The 14,466-nt window shown below is 41.0% G+C and overlaps 1 protein-coding gene across 1 annotated transcript; it reads right to left on the minus strand.

The window, feature by feature from the left end:
* Positions 1 to 12,165: 12,165 nt before the first annotated feature.
* LOC135440801 (uncharacterized) lies at positions 12,166 to 13,474 on the minus strand. The gene has a single exon (XM_064700162.1). It carries the CDS (start codon positions 13,472 to 13,474, stop codon positions 12,218 to 12,220), a length of 1,257 nt encoding a protein of 418 aa, XP_064556232.1. The 3' UTR covers positions 12,166 to 12,217.
* Between the last annotated feature and the right edge of the window lie 992 nt (positions 13,475 to 14,466).

The following is a 14,466-nucleotide window of genomic DNA, read 5'->3' on the forward strand; positions in this document are numbered from 1 at the left end:
ATTCTCTCTTCTCTGTTCTCCTTTATTGCTTTCTTCCATTCTGGCTTTGTTTTGAGCTTGACCAGGGGCGGACACGCCTTGAGGTTTGGCTTTTGCTTTCATATCGCATCAAATCAAAATGTCAAAACAACTCGCCTCGAGGGCTGACCGCCCCAAAATTGTGACAGATTTTCATCAATAGTAGACTAGCAGATACCCTGTATAAATATGTTTATAAAATAGAATACTGTTAGACCAAGCTATCTGGCTTTAGCTCTTTTATTGCCCACGCTCAACTGATGGAGTTTCTTCTTGATTGACTCCTTACTTTTGATTTGGATTTGGGATGGATCATAAGATCTTTATACTAAATTTTACAGCTATTGTTCCTGAGCATAGTTCCTGAGTTTAATGGGACTTCTCATTCGAACTACTTGTCAGATTGAAGAATTCCAAGCCAATATTGATTATATATTCTTGATATGGCAACACAAGCTATGCCCATCAAATTATCCTTGTCTATTATACTACTTATATATAGGGTTCTATATGGAGGGTACTTAATAATAATACGTGATAAGACCCTTACATACCAGATTTAGCAAGTGCGAATTTTATAGTTCACTAGTTCAAAACTGCAATTATTTTCCTGGTATAAGATTAGCAAGAAGGAAGAAAAGAAAAGTGAAGAAAATGATAAGACCTTTAGATATTATATGTATATATCTATAGATCTATCTATAGATATGTATAGAACATATCTATAGATTTCATAGTTTTGTTTGTGCTTGGGCAATATTTGTTGCGGTAGTTAAGCTACCCTTTTAACACGTACTACAGGGTATACAAAGGCAAGCTGACCAAAAGAAAAGCGCATGACGCGTGTCCGTTTAGAAAAACAAACAACGAGAAAAACTGGACAGACGGACGGACGAACGGACGGACAGACGGACGGAGGATCATTTGCAACCTTTTCCGCTCATCCCCTCGTCCCGTCGTCCGCTCGTCCGTCGCCAGTTGTTAGGCAGTTGGTCAGCAGCCAGCGGAAAATGCGCGTGAAAAATGAGAAAAACATTAAAATCGACGCGTTTGATGAGGGTCGATGAGATGTCATCATAAATGCGGCAAGTGGCTGGCACTAAGACGGGCGGAAGGAGGGGCGGGAGGGGGAACAGGGGCAACTGTTTAGCATAAGTGGCATCTGCTGCTGGCGACGCAGGACGACTCGAGGAACAGGTTGATCCTTGGACCAACTCCTACTCCGCTGCCAGCCACGCGCCATTTATGTAAATGCCAGCCAGGGGCAGCACCTGCTGAGCCGCGGGGGCGGGGATGCGGGGGCGGGGCGGCTGCCAGTGCAGGTGCACAGACAGATATATAAAAATAGAAAACTAGCGACTGCAGCAGCAGCAGAAGATCGAGCAAACGAACTGAGAGGTGATTAATGGCCATAAGGAGGCCCGAGTGAGAGCATGAGAAATCACCGTATTAGATTGCCAAAGCAAATGTTGAAAAAGTGTCCCGAATCCAGTTCCGAAAGCTGAAAGAAAAATGAAATGGGAATTGGGAACAGGAACTGGCACAGCCAAAGGCGAACGTCTCAGGCAATTAATGCGTCAGTTGCGCCGAAGCGGAAAACGGGTTCGCGGCTCGAGAAACTCGAACTTTGTGCGCAGCATTTGAAGAAGCATTCGACACAGATGCAGGCAGCTCCTAGCGCAGGACTCAGCGCAGGACTCGGGCGGGACCTCAAACGAGCGAGCCAGCAGCAAGAAATTGAAGACATACTCTAAGAACTGACGCCAGACTATGCTCAGGTTAGATATAATTAGTTCTTCATCGGTTTAAACTATGCGTTAAACTGCATCCCAAGTTTCGTGCAGATAGCTCTAATATTCCTCGAGCTGCGCACAAAACTAATACTTATTGATATTATGAAATTGGGCAAAGACAGCGACAAAAAATGACTAGCTCGTTATGGATAGGCAGTGCGTGAATATATATTCCAAATTTGAAGTCTCTAGCTTTTGTAGTTTTCGAGATCAACGAGTTACAGTTAAAATACCAGCGAATACTAAGATAGGTCTTTCGTAATCAAAGAGTATTATATATGTATAATATGTAGAGGCATTTAATTATCTAATCGAATATAGGTACTAAATACCTACATCTCAAGCCAAAATATATTGAAAATAGGAATCATAAAGTTTCTACAACAAGATGACATTCATATAGAAGATACTACCCAATCTGACTCAATCGCATTCAGCCTGAGCTCAAGGGCCAATTATAATCTCTATTCAATTGCAATTGAGCCATAAAGTCGGCTCATGCTCTCTTTTGTCGCTCTCTCGCTTTGGCTTTGCAATTCTGTTTTGATTGGCGATTCGTAAACGTTGCACTGGCTGCTGCTGCATCGGACTAGCAAGCGAAAAGTCGCCGGCTCAAATTCAGCCGAAACTTTTCATTTGGTTATTTAATTAACAAACTGGGCAACTTTATAAAAACGAATCGAAATATTTGTGTATTTACCTGCATGGATAATTTTCGTCTTTCCTCCTTCTCTTCCTCTTTCTGAAATGCTTTTAGAATTCGATTTGTTTGCAGGACGAAGGGCCATTCATGCGACTGGACACGCGCCGCACAATGGGCTGCATTTGGGATTTGGCTTTGTGTGCGTCTTTGCGTAATACCCTTTCTTGATTAGGATTCGCTTCGGTTTTGGCCCAAGCAGAGACCTGTCTCGGATCCCTCGCTACCTGAACGTGTATGCAAACCCGAATGAGCGGCATTTGCGACACATTTGCTACGCCTTTCCACACGCCGGACTCAACCGATTCCGGCTTATTTATGAGCAGAGTGCCGGGTCCATTAGCTGCTGCATACATCCGTTTCTTGTCCATTTAGATTAGACTCCATATACATACATATACATATATATTTATGCAAAGGATCTGTCCAACTGAAATTTGGAGCAAACGATGAGCGGCAGCAACGCCTGCTAAACAAAAGACAGTTGCACCTGTTCGCACCACGATTGACGATCGTTTGTCCTGTCGCAAAGGACCTGCCACTGACTGCCTGCAGTTGCACTCGCCCTCGCTTCTCCCTCTTCGCTCTCCCTTCTCCTCTCCATCTCCCTCGCACTCTATTGATCGCCTATCGAGCCGGACGATGACTCTAAACGAGAGCAGCGCCGAATTTTTGTCTTTGGACACCTTAATGAAGACGAGGACAGGTGCGCCGACATCTCGGGCCCGAAGGGAACGCAGCACCTCAACATAAACTCAATTCACTCGCACCGTGGCCCGTGCCCAGTCGAACAAGTGCTCTAAAAGCATTTTTGAACAGTGTTGAGTACTGAACAAAATTTACTACAATTTTCGAATAAAACGAGGTTACAATAGAAAATATTAAAAAAAATTGGACATTTAAATGTAAAATTTGAAGTAGATTTTTTATTTTTTTTTTCGTTCATTTACTTATTGTTATTATTACTATATTATAAATCGAATTATTACTATTACTTTTATTATAACTACCAACATTAATATTATTATTATTTTTATTGTTATTACTATTATTATTATTACTATTATTATTATCATTAATATTATTATTATTATTAGTATCATTATTATTATTATTATTATTATTATTATCATTATTATTGTTATTATTATTATTATTATTATTATTATTATCATTATTATTATTATTATTTATATTATTATTATAATTTTTATTATTATTATTATTATCACCATTATTATTATTATTATCATCATTATTATTATTATTATTATTATCATTATTATTATTATTATTATTATTATTATTATTATTATTATTATTATTATTATTATTATTATTATTATTATTATTATTATTATTATTATTATTATTATTATTATTATTATTATTATTATTATTATTATTATTATTATTATTATTATTATTATTATTATTATTATTATTATTATTATTATCATTATTATTATTATTATTATTACTATTATTATTATTATTATTATTATTATTATTATTATTATTATTATTATTATTATTATTATTATTATTATTATTATTATTATTATTATTATTATTATTATTATTATTATTATTATTATTATTATTATTATTATTATTATTATTATTATTATCATTATTATTATTATAATTATTATCGTTTTTAATATTATTTTTGAGGGTCTTATTACTTGGTCATGAAATGTGTAGCGCATAGAAGGAGACATCTCCGTCCCCATAATGTATATATGTATATTCTAGATCAGCATCAACAGCCGAGTTCATATAGCCATGTCCGTCTGTCCGTCCCTCCGTCTGTCTGTTTCTATGCGAACTAGTCTCTCAATTTTAAAGCTAGCCTCTTAAAACTTTCAGTTCATATGTGGGAAACAGTATATCATATAGCTGCCATAGGAACGATCGGTCCAAAAATATGTTCTATTAAGAAAAACATTTATGTTTATCGAGATATGTTACCCAAACTCGCTATTTATAAGTTTCTCCATGCTCCCAACATACTATGTATATATGCAAAATCTTTTCCACATCGGACAACTATATTATATTGCTGCTATGGGAAAGATTGGTCAAATCGTAGGATCTTATATGACAAAATATTCTGCTTTCAAAGATATTTTCAACGAACTCAGCATTTTCGAGCTTCACTATTATTCTCGCCTAACTGCGAAGATATCCTTACTTGCGCGTCATAATTAATTATTATTATTATCTTATAACTAATATTATTAAATATTACTAATATTAACTATCAAGCACTGCAAAAAAAATGTTTATCTATTTCATTCCCGTTCATCTACAGCATCAATAGGGTATTTTATATTATGGAACATGAATATTAATGGATTGTACGAACTGTTGCCGTTGCCACTCCGCCAGCATAATCAGGCAACCCTCTGCGCCAGCAATGTGGCCAGATCGTCAGCAGTCGGCTGGCTAATTAGACGCTGCATACGCTAATTTCCAATAATTCTCGACTTTTTGCACATGTCTCTCGGAATGGGCCCATGCCAAAAGCCATTCGTAGGCCGCTCAGCTGATGATGCGGGTCCAACGTGCAATTCCCCCTCTCTCCCTCTCTCCCTCTCTCTCTCTCTCTCTCTCTCTCTCTCTCCCTCTCTCTCACTCTCTCTCTCTCTGTGTGCGTGTCTCTCATTACATTTTTGCCACACGCCCCTGAGAGGCTCTCGAGTTTAATGATATTTCGGTTAATGTGCCGCGATTTATGGGCCGGGCCATAAAAACTTGTGGCCCGATCGTAAACTCTAAGAGAAAATCCTTCGAGCTGCAATTGTCCTTACACTGTTTATTCATGTAATATCGTGCCGTAATCGTGTTTTACGAGCAGTTTAAGAATTTAATATACGACAACATTTTGCCCGTTTTTTATGCGTTTCGTGTGACAACTTTGTGTGTAAATATTGTGGCCCAACTTTGAGATGCTTTGAGATGCGGCAAACTGAACTGCGGCAGAAACGAGTCGGGGCTGTTGGTTTATCGATATCAAATAGTCAGAGCCATAAAATGTGCGCAAGGGATATGCCAGGAGAGCCCAAGAAGAAGAAGAAGAAGTCGAAGAAGATATTCATAGGCAAAATCAAGTGTTTGCCTAATGGGGTTATGCGAAGGAAAGGCGTCGATAGTCTGCGCTGGGCTTGAACACTTATCGATTGAACATTTATCGATTGAACATTTATCGATTGAACATTTATCGATTGAACACTTATCGATTGAACATTTATCGATTGAACATTTATGGATTGAACATTTATCGATAGACCTAATGAAAATCTATTCAAGCCGAATGCTTCGTTATCTAATTAAATAATAGAAAACTATAGACTCTTCTATATCTAGATATGATACAAGGAAAGTTCGTTGAGGATAGTTAAATAAGCTGCAACTAGATCGACAGATTTATCGGAAACCTGATTGATCTCTCTTAAAAACGCCTTTTAAGCCCACATTCCAGTTGAAGCTCACAAGTCAATAAGATGAAGATTGTGCTTTCTGTTGTTAGTTCTGAGTTTGAGATCGGGGTTAAGCCAGGCGAAAAGTTCGGGTCTAGTCTTATCGAATCGGGATGAGAAAGCCGCAAGGCAAACAACTCGAAAGAAAGCTGAGAGAAATTGGTTTAAGTGCTTGAGAACCGGAAACCCGAACGCAGATCGCCTAATGGAAAGCAATTAGACAAAATCCAAGCCCAAGTGCAAACACAGCCTCTTGGGCAAAGCACCTTTGACCCCCTTCGAAGCGGGCAAAGCGGGATGACCCGCAAAGATTTTTAATTGCCCAAGGACCGTTTTTTGTTATCCTGCAACAGATCGGCATTAATGTATCTATTAGTATTGCGTTTGGCATTGTTGGTGTCAAAGTTTGTCGTGCAAACAACATTTACATACGCAATCGTAAAGGACAATAAAGGACAACCCTTTCCTCTGCCGCTGCCTCTGCCTCTGCCTCTGCCTCACCCTCTCTCCTTGCCTCTCTCTCTTTCAAATGCAAATGCCTATCGATTGAATCGTTTGATCCTGCGGTTTAGCTAGCCAAAATTCAATTACCCTAAAACGAAACCATTCGAGAATCATTCAAATATCCTTTGTGGCCGGTGGGCGTCTACCTTGGAGTTCCCCTATTCCCCACATCTTATATCTCTTATATCTCTTATAACCTCTTGAATCTGTGAATATAGAAATTCTCATTTAAATGGAGACAACAAAAGATCATTTAACAAATTATTATGAGAGCTTCTTATTTTATATTATTTCAAGAAAATAGAAAAGAAAAAAACTGAAGAATAGTCCATGATATTCCGCTCATGTCGGTGGGATCGAGAATCGCAGAGAGCGAACTTTTACTAGATCTCATATAAAGTCCAGAAGTTTCAGATGTCATAACTATTTTAGGTCTTATGCAAATGCGAAAGTTCTAAGGTCTTATACACACATTAAACACGATCGAGGATCATAAGTTATAGAAGTTCATATAGATAATAGATCAAAAAGGAAGAAGTTCACAGTAAGATTTTGTTCAATTCCAAACAAATCACAAACAAGATCTGATACTTATACTAGATGTTATACACATGATCATATCTACATATGTCAGGCTCTTATATACATGAGAAAGACTTTTGATTTTATAGCAAGACATGGTTATCGAGGTTTGACTTAAATAGATTTAGTATATCATATAAGCCTTACATATAATAGATCTTGTACTCTTACAGATCTTATATTAAAAAAAAACAAAAACGAAAGATCGCCGATCAAATGAGTTTAAGCTTTGTTATGCAAAGGCGAAAAATGATATTTGATCTTGTATTTATACAATTTCAACTTATCTCAAATCACAATTCATATTTATAAGACCTAGTATAGGCATGTATAAGACCTAGTATAAGCATATCATTTGGCTATGTATAAGACCTAGTACATACTTATTCAGGTCTTATACATATATTTTTTGGCTATGTATAAGACCTAGAGTACCTATGCTTATGATATACTCATACCAAATGATGTGTGTATAAGACCTAGTATGGGCATGTATAAGACCTAGTATACCATTTGGCTATGTATAAGACCTAGTACATTCTTATTCAGGTCTTATACATATATTTTTTGGATTTGTATAAGACCTAGAGTACCTATGCTTATGATATACTCATACCAAATGATATATGTATAAGACCTAGTATAGGCATGTATAAGACCTAGTATAAGCATATCATTTGGCTATGTATAAGACCTAATACATACCTATTCAGGTCTTATACATATATTTTTGGATTTGCATAAGACCTAGAATACCTATGCTTATGATATACTCATACCAAATGATGTGTGTATAAGACCTAGTATAGGCATGTATAAGACCTAGTATAAGTATATCATTTGGCTGTGTATAAGACCTAATACATACCTATTCAGGTCTTATACATATATTTTTTGGCTAGTATACTTAAACTTATGAAATACTCATGCCAAATAATATATGTATAAGACGTAGTATAAGTAAGTAGTAAGTCTTATACATAATGAACTATAATTGCATACTTAATGTAAGTCTTAGGCATTGCCTTATACCTCTGCTAGTTAGTTAAAGTAAAACAGAAATGGATTCGCGAATCCAAGAAATGACAAGATCTTGAGCAAGGACGAAGGCTCCTCCACTCTTATACCTTTAACTAATGCTGCCAAGTTTATAAAGTCGAATCTCAATCTGTTTTAGTAATAAAACTTACGAAAAGGCAAAGGATCTCAGATAGTTTACGTAAGTAGGAACTAGATCTTATTGAAAGCCAACGACAAGGTTTCAATAATCTTGTCTCCGGCTAGATCTTCTATGAAGAGAAACCCCCGAGCAAGCCAAAAAAAAAAAGAATTAATAAAACCAAGGGAAAACTGAATGAAAATCCAATTTCACACGTTGCTCGCTCGCATTTCGGACAGAAGCAGAGCGGCACAGGACACAGGACACGGGACACAGGACACACTCAATCAGGACAAACCAAATCCCAAGGACAAATTCCCGCTTTGGCGCGCAAAAACCCGCAAGGCAAGATGTCCCAAAAAAAAAAGAAAAACAAAAAACAAAACCAAGACAAGGTGAGGTGAGGTGTGGCCAGAGAGGGAGAGAGGGAGAGGGAGCATTCAGGACATGGCAGGAATAATGCGCACACGTCACATTGATTAATCGTCTCGTCCTCTTACCTCTCTTTCTCTCTCTCTCTCTCCCTCTGTCTCTCTCTCCTGCTCTCTCTCTCTCCGTGTCGCAATCAGATCCTTTGACAAATACAAATAGTTGGCAAAATGGGAATTCCAAGAGCTGCGAGCTCTGGAACTTATCGCGCACGTCGCTTGGGATTAGTGCGCTTTCTTTGCCTCCTTGGTTCGTTTCTTGGTCGTCCTTTGGTCCTTTGGTTCGTTGGGCCTCTTGCAATCCCCCTACTGCTCCATTTATTGACAGTCGCAATTGGCCTGCCATTGACATTGATTGAGTTGCGCGCCGGCCGACCCAACTTTATCTCAGCCAGCTGCTCCGATCAGGATCTGTGCCAAAATACCTATAAAAAGAGAACTGCTTCTTTTTTTTTTTTTTTAAATATTTTTACAGTTTATATTTTAGTTAATTCGCCCCTGGACTAGACCTGCATGGCCCCGCTGCCTTGGCTATTTCCGGCACTTAACCCATTTCTGGGATCTGCAACTGGCGGCCACTTCAACCAATTGCCAGACACTTGAGAACTTGCCACGCCTCGCATTGCGTTGGTGTTGCAAGGAGCACGCCACGTGCCAAGGAGCCTCACACACGCACACACACACACACACACGCACACACACCCTCGCACGCGACGACAGCTGTCCCCTGAGTTCGTTTCGTTTTCTTTGTTATACCCTGTACTTAAAGTGAACGTGCTAATGGGGTATTCTGCAGCTGTGTACATATAAGAAAGCATCTGCGATAAGATAAGGTATATGTATATATATATATATTCTTGATCACAGCCAGAAACTTGGAATTTCCTATGAATCGCATTTCAAACTAAGTATAAGTTTAATTTTCCCAAAATCGATATATATCGAATTTCAGCTTATTGATTTTGAATTTGGAATATGTGCTCTAGTAATTAATATTTTATTAATATCAAGTATTATTTTCTCAAAATCGATAAATATCGATTTCGGGCACATATCTATTGTGAGCATTTCTTGAAGACAAGACAAGCTGGATAAATCAAAAGTGGTATGGTTAGGTATAGGGTATAGAAATAGGTGTAGGGTGTAGGTATAGGGTAAAGGTTTAGAGTATAGGGTATAGGTATAGGGTAAAGGTATAGGGAATAGGTATAGGGTATAGATATAGGGTATAGGTATAGGGTATAGGGTATAGATATAGGGTATAGGGTATAGATATAGGGTATTTTCGCTAATTCCCAACATCTTAAAATCGATCAATTTCGACATTCTGCCCACATATGGAAATTATGCATTTTCCAAATAAATCTCTTTTTATCATAAAAACGATATATATCGACTTATAGCCTAGCTTCGAGGATTTGAGCTGTTAGAGAGATCAGATTTGGTTTGTTGTTACCTTTAGTAGAAGTACAGGGTATCCGCTAGTCGGTCAGCCTAATCTTATGCACTCCTATTTGTTTTCTTAGGTTTTTTTTTTTTGCTTGCTTGCTTCACAGTTGCCCAATTTTTGGCGCAATTGCCGCAAGGTGTGCCGCACGCCGACGCAGCCGAGCTCTCAGGAGCTCAAGGATCTGCGACTCTTATGTGACAAATCAGAGCAGGGGCCGCTCGTGCGCCCGGCAGCTGCGCCGAGGGAAACTCAATTGAGCGCACAGCAACAAAGGACGAGGAGCAGCAGCAGCAGCAGCAGCAGCAGTCAGGACAATGGCAAGGTCTGGGCATATTTGCTTAAAGGCATTTAATAGACATTTAAGGAGAGCCTTTTGCCCAGCTAACGACCCACGCATTGCACATTGATCCTGCGGCTGAATCCTGTGCAGCTGTTTGGTGGCGTCAACAATTTTCCATATGCCTTTTGCATAACTTGGTTCTGGCTGGCTGCCCCACAGGCTGTTGGCTTTAACAAGCCGCAGGACAACCTATGCTACCCACAAGTACTGCACCATATATCCAGCTAGCCATGTCCTTAAAACCATATACAACAAAACATTTGTACTTGGTCTATGCAAATTTATGCAAATTGTGCAACGTTTTGTAGCCACAGCGCGAGGGGGAGGTGCAGGAGGGGCACCCGCCCAAGCGCTACCGAGCACTACCGAGCACTACCGGGCAGTGCCGGGTACCCGCAGTGCCTGCTGCGCCGCACAGGTGTGTGATAAATGCCATGTAAATGCCTGGACAGGATATGCGCTGCATATATATATATATATATATATACAGAAGCAGGATATTCACGCATTTCACATAGCTGAGCAACAACTGGCAAACAGGGTAGTTCAACGACTTCTCCTGCCGTACCTTACCGTACCGTGCCTTAGTCGCCCGCCCCTTTGCTCAGCTACAAATTTGATATGAATACAAATTAAGATTTGAGTGCTACAAATAATTCATGTTTAAACCGTTTTTAACTATTTCATGTACACATAAGTTTATTTAGGCTAATATGCTGTTCATAACCTCAAAAATGAACCAGAAGAACTGCAGAAGAATTGAGTTACAAGCTCTTTACTAAAATCCTATTTAACGTTTGTTTCGATATCTAAATCAAACCCAGCAATTGAGAGCTATTCTTCTAGTATACCTGAAAGCTCAGACTGCAATATCATACCGCTGTCTATGTTAACTCAGCTCTCGGTAAAGATAACGAGTTGAAATTTGCTACAGATGCTTCTTTTGGTCCAAATCAGTATGTATGTTGAGATGGGCCGGATCGTACCACTATATCAGATGGTCGCCATAGTAACGATCTGTCGAAGAATAATTTTTTGTGCAGAAAAGTTTATCTCTGTTCAACATTTCTTAAGGAAACTGGGAAATTGCGAGGCTTACCATGCTCTGAACGTATATGCCAAATTTCATGAAAATCAGACTACAATATCATATAGTTGTCTATGTGAACTCAGCTCCCAGTGAAGATATCGAGATGAAATTTGGTACAGATGCTTCTTTTAGATCAAAATAGTATACATGTCGAGCTCGGCTGGATTGGAGCACTATATCATATAGCTGGCATGGTAATAATTCCAAATATGCGTAAAAAAAACATCTTACATCTTTCTCCGCATGTCGCTCTCCCTCTCTCCCTCTCTCTCTCTCTCTCTCCTCTCTCTCTGGCACTCTGTCTCAGCTGGAATTTCAAAAGTTCCCAAAAAATTGCTACTAAGAATTGATCTGCAATATGCAAATTTATTTCCCAAAGAATTAGTAATGAAAAATTAAGTTTTCGACAATCTTGGCAATTTTATTACGACAAAAAAAAAATGATTATAAATTAAATTAATTTGGTAAATCGTAAATTGGAATGTCAGCTTGAAGAAGGCAATTGAAAGCTTTTAGCAACAATTTTGCTAAATTCAAAAACTAAACAAAATCAAATTTCAATTCTCGAATTTCTCCACGTAACAAACAACTGAGAAAAAAAAAAGTGTTTAAAATTATTTCAACAGCCAAAAATTAGTTGGAATTCGAATTCCGCGCGAAACCCGTTTTCACTGCTCCTCGTGAAAGGAGAAGCTGAGACGCCGCTTGGTCGCCGCCTCCAGGACGCAGGCGCCAAATGAGGCGTGCTCCTCCCCCTCCTCCTCCAGCTCACAGTCGCTGGTGGAGTTGTGTCCGCTGTCGGGGCTGATGTGCCGCTGCTTGGCGCGGGATTGGGAGGGGGCGCGGGAGTGTGGCAGCTTGTGGGCGGAGCGCGAGGCGGCCGCCAGCAGCTTCTGCGCCGATTGGCGCACGCTCGACGAGATCTTCGTCGCGATCTGGCGCTTGCGCCGCACCACGCGCTGCCTGCGCAGCTGCAGCGAACGCCGCTTGCCCTGCCCCAGATCCAGGTCCAGGTCCAGGTCCGCTCCAGATCCGGACTGGAAGAGCGGCTGTGGGGAGCAGACCTCGCGCTCCTCGTAGGCATCCGGATGCACAGGTGGCTGCCAGTACTCGCACAGATCGCTGGCCGGATCGAAGGCGGGTCGATAGGTGGGCGAGTGGCTCGCCTCGGCTGTCCCAGCTGTCGAGATGAGACGCTGCTGAGGCTGCGGCCTCTGACGTGGACGCTGGCGCAGACGGGAATGGGAATGGGAACGGGCACGGACACGAGCTGGCGGCTTGCGCGTGCTTTCGAGTATGGCATCGATCATGCGCTCCAGGGTGACATCGCCCATTTGGCTCGAGCTGAGCGTCGTCTGCTCCCCATTGGGAATAGCAGGAGCAGGAGGAGCAGGAGCAGGAGCAGGAAGTGGCTTCTGTTCCAGGTAGCGCGGCTTCTCGAAGTAGCTGTCCGGGATGCCCATGCCGCGCAGTGCCAGCAGCGCTCCTGGAATGATGACGTTGTTGTTGTTGTTCTCCCCACTCTGGTCAACCCTGTAGCTGGGCGAGTACTCCGCCTCGAAGGTGGGCAGCGTCGAGGCATACACAGAGGCCTTCGCCTTGGCCGTGGTCATGGTCATGGGCGTGTGGAGAGGTGACATCATGTTGCTCAGATCCCGCAGCAGAGGAGTACGTGCAGCGACTGCGGCGGGCAGCGGCGTCGAAGTCAATTGATTCTCCTTGCCCAGATGGAGGCCCGGCAGCAGCAGCGATTGCCGCTTCAGCTTGAGCCGCTGCATCGGGGGGGCGGCTCTACGCATGGGCGTGGCCAATGCCATTGGAGCTGCCGCCTGGAAGTCGCTGTAGCCTGCGCCTGTGCCCGGGTTCGGGTCTGGCTGTGCGGCCAGGTAGGAGGGACGCGGCTGGTTGACAGCCCACTTGAGCATGTTGGCAGCTGTTGCGAGAGTCTGAAAGTAGCAAAAGGATCGAGTTAAAGATGCGCAGGATCGGGATCTGGCCAGTTAGGCCTGAATTGCCATTGTCTGCGGGCAACAAAGCAAATAAAAAAAAACAAGAAAAGGGGATCGCAAGAAACAGGCTCAACTTGTGCCGCAACTAGTTTCCTTTTTCGCAAGGATTTCAAATTCGCACTCGCTGCGAACAACAATTGAAAGCTCGAAAGGCGCGCAAAAAGCTAAAAGAAAAAAAACTGGAAAAAAACTAGAAAGAGGAAGTTGGGCTGCCAGCTGCGAGCCGAGCCAAATCCCCGGGACTTGGCCTCGCATTTTGGGTGGTTCGAAATGGAAAATGGTGGCCCTTTGGCACACTCGCTGCCCATTTGCCATATTTGCCCATTTGGCATTTAAATGTGGCTCGAGTGGAACGATGCGAACCACTCGAGAATGCGCGAAAGCATTTTGCGCATTTGGCCGCCTCGTTTTGCGCTCAAGCGCACTTCACTTGGCCCACAAAAATAATATGAATAAAAAAAATATAGCGATAAAAAGAAGAACAGTTTCATTTGCCACGCCGAAGATCAAATGTTCTTTCTGGTTCCTACACGATACAGTTACCCGATTCGTTCAACCTCGACATATATACTTATCTGAGCTAAAATAAGCATATATCCAAAATTTCATGAAGATACCTTCACTGGGAGCCGAGTTCGCATAGGCAGCTAATATCAGCATCTGATATTCAAGTCTCTGTTTCTTAGCAGGCCTTGCAGATGTGCTTGAGAAAGCACAAAAAGGGGCATATCTTCTGATATCCGGGTAAGCAAACAAAGTTATCCATACAAAAAGTGCAATTTGAATCGATTTTATCTATGAGAACTATACGATATAGTAGTCCGATGCGACCGAACTGTTGATATATATGGCTTTGAGCTACAATTAGCATATGTAGCAAATTTCATGAAGATATCTTCACCGGGAGC

This window comes from Drosophila montana, unplaced genomic scaffold (genome assembly GCF_035044405.1).
Source record: "Drosophila montana isolate Dmon_TW-CO22-7 unplaced genomic scaffold, ASM3504440v1 contig_1687_1, whole genome shotgun sequence".
NCBI classification, from domain to species: domain Eukaryota; kingdom Metazoa; phylum Arthropoda; class Insecta; order Diptera; family Drosophilidae; genus Drosophila; species Drosophila montana.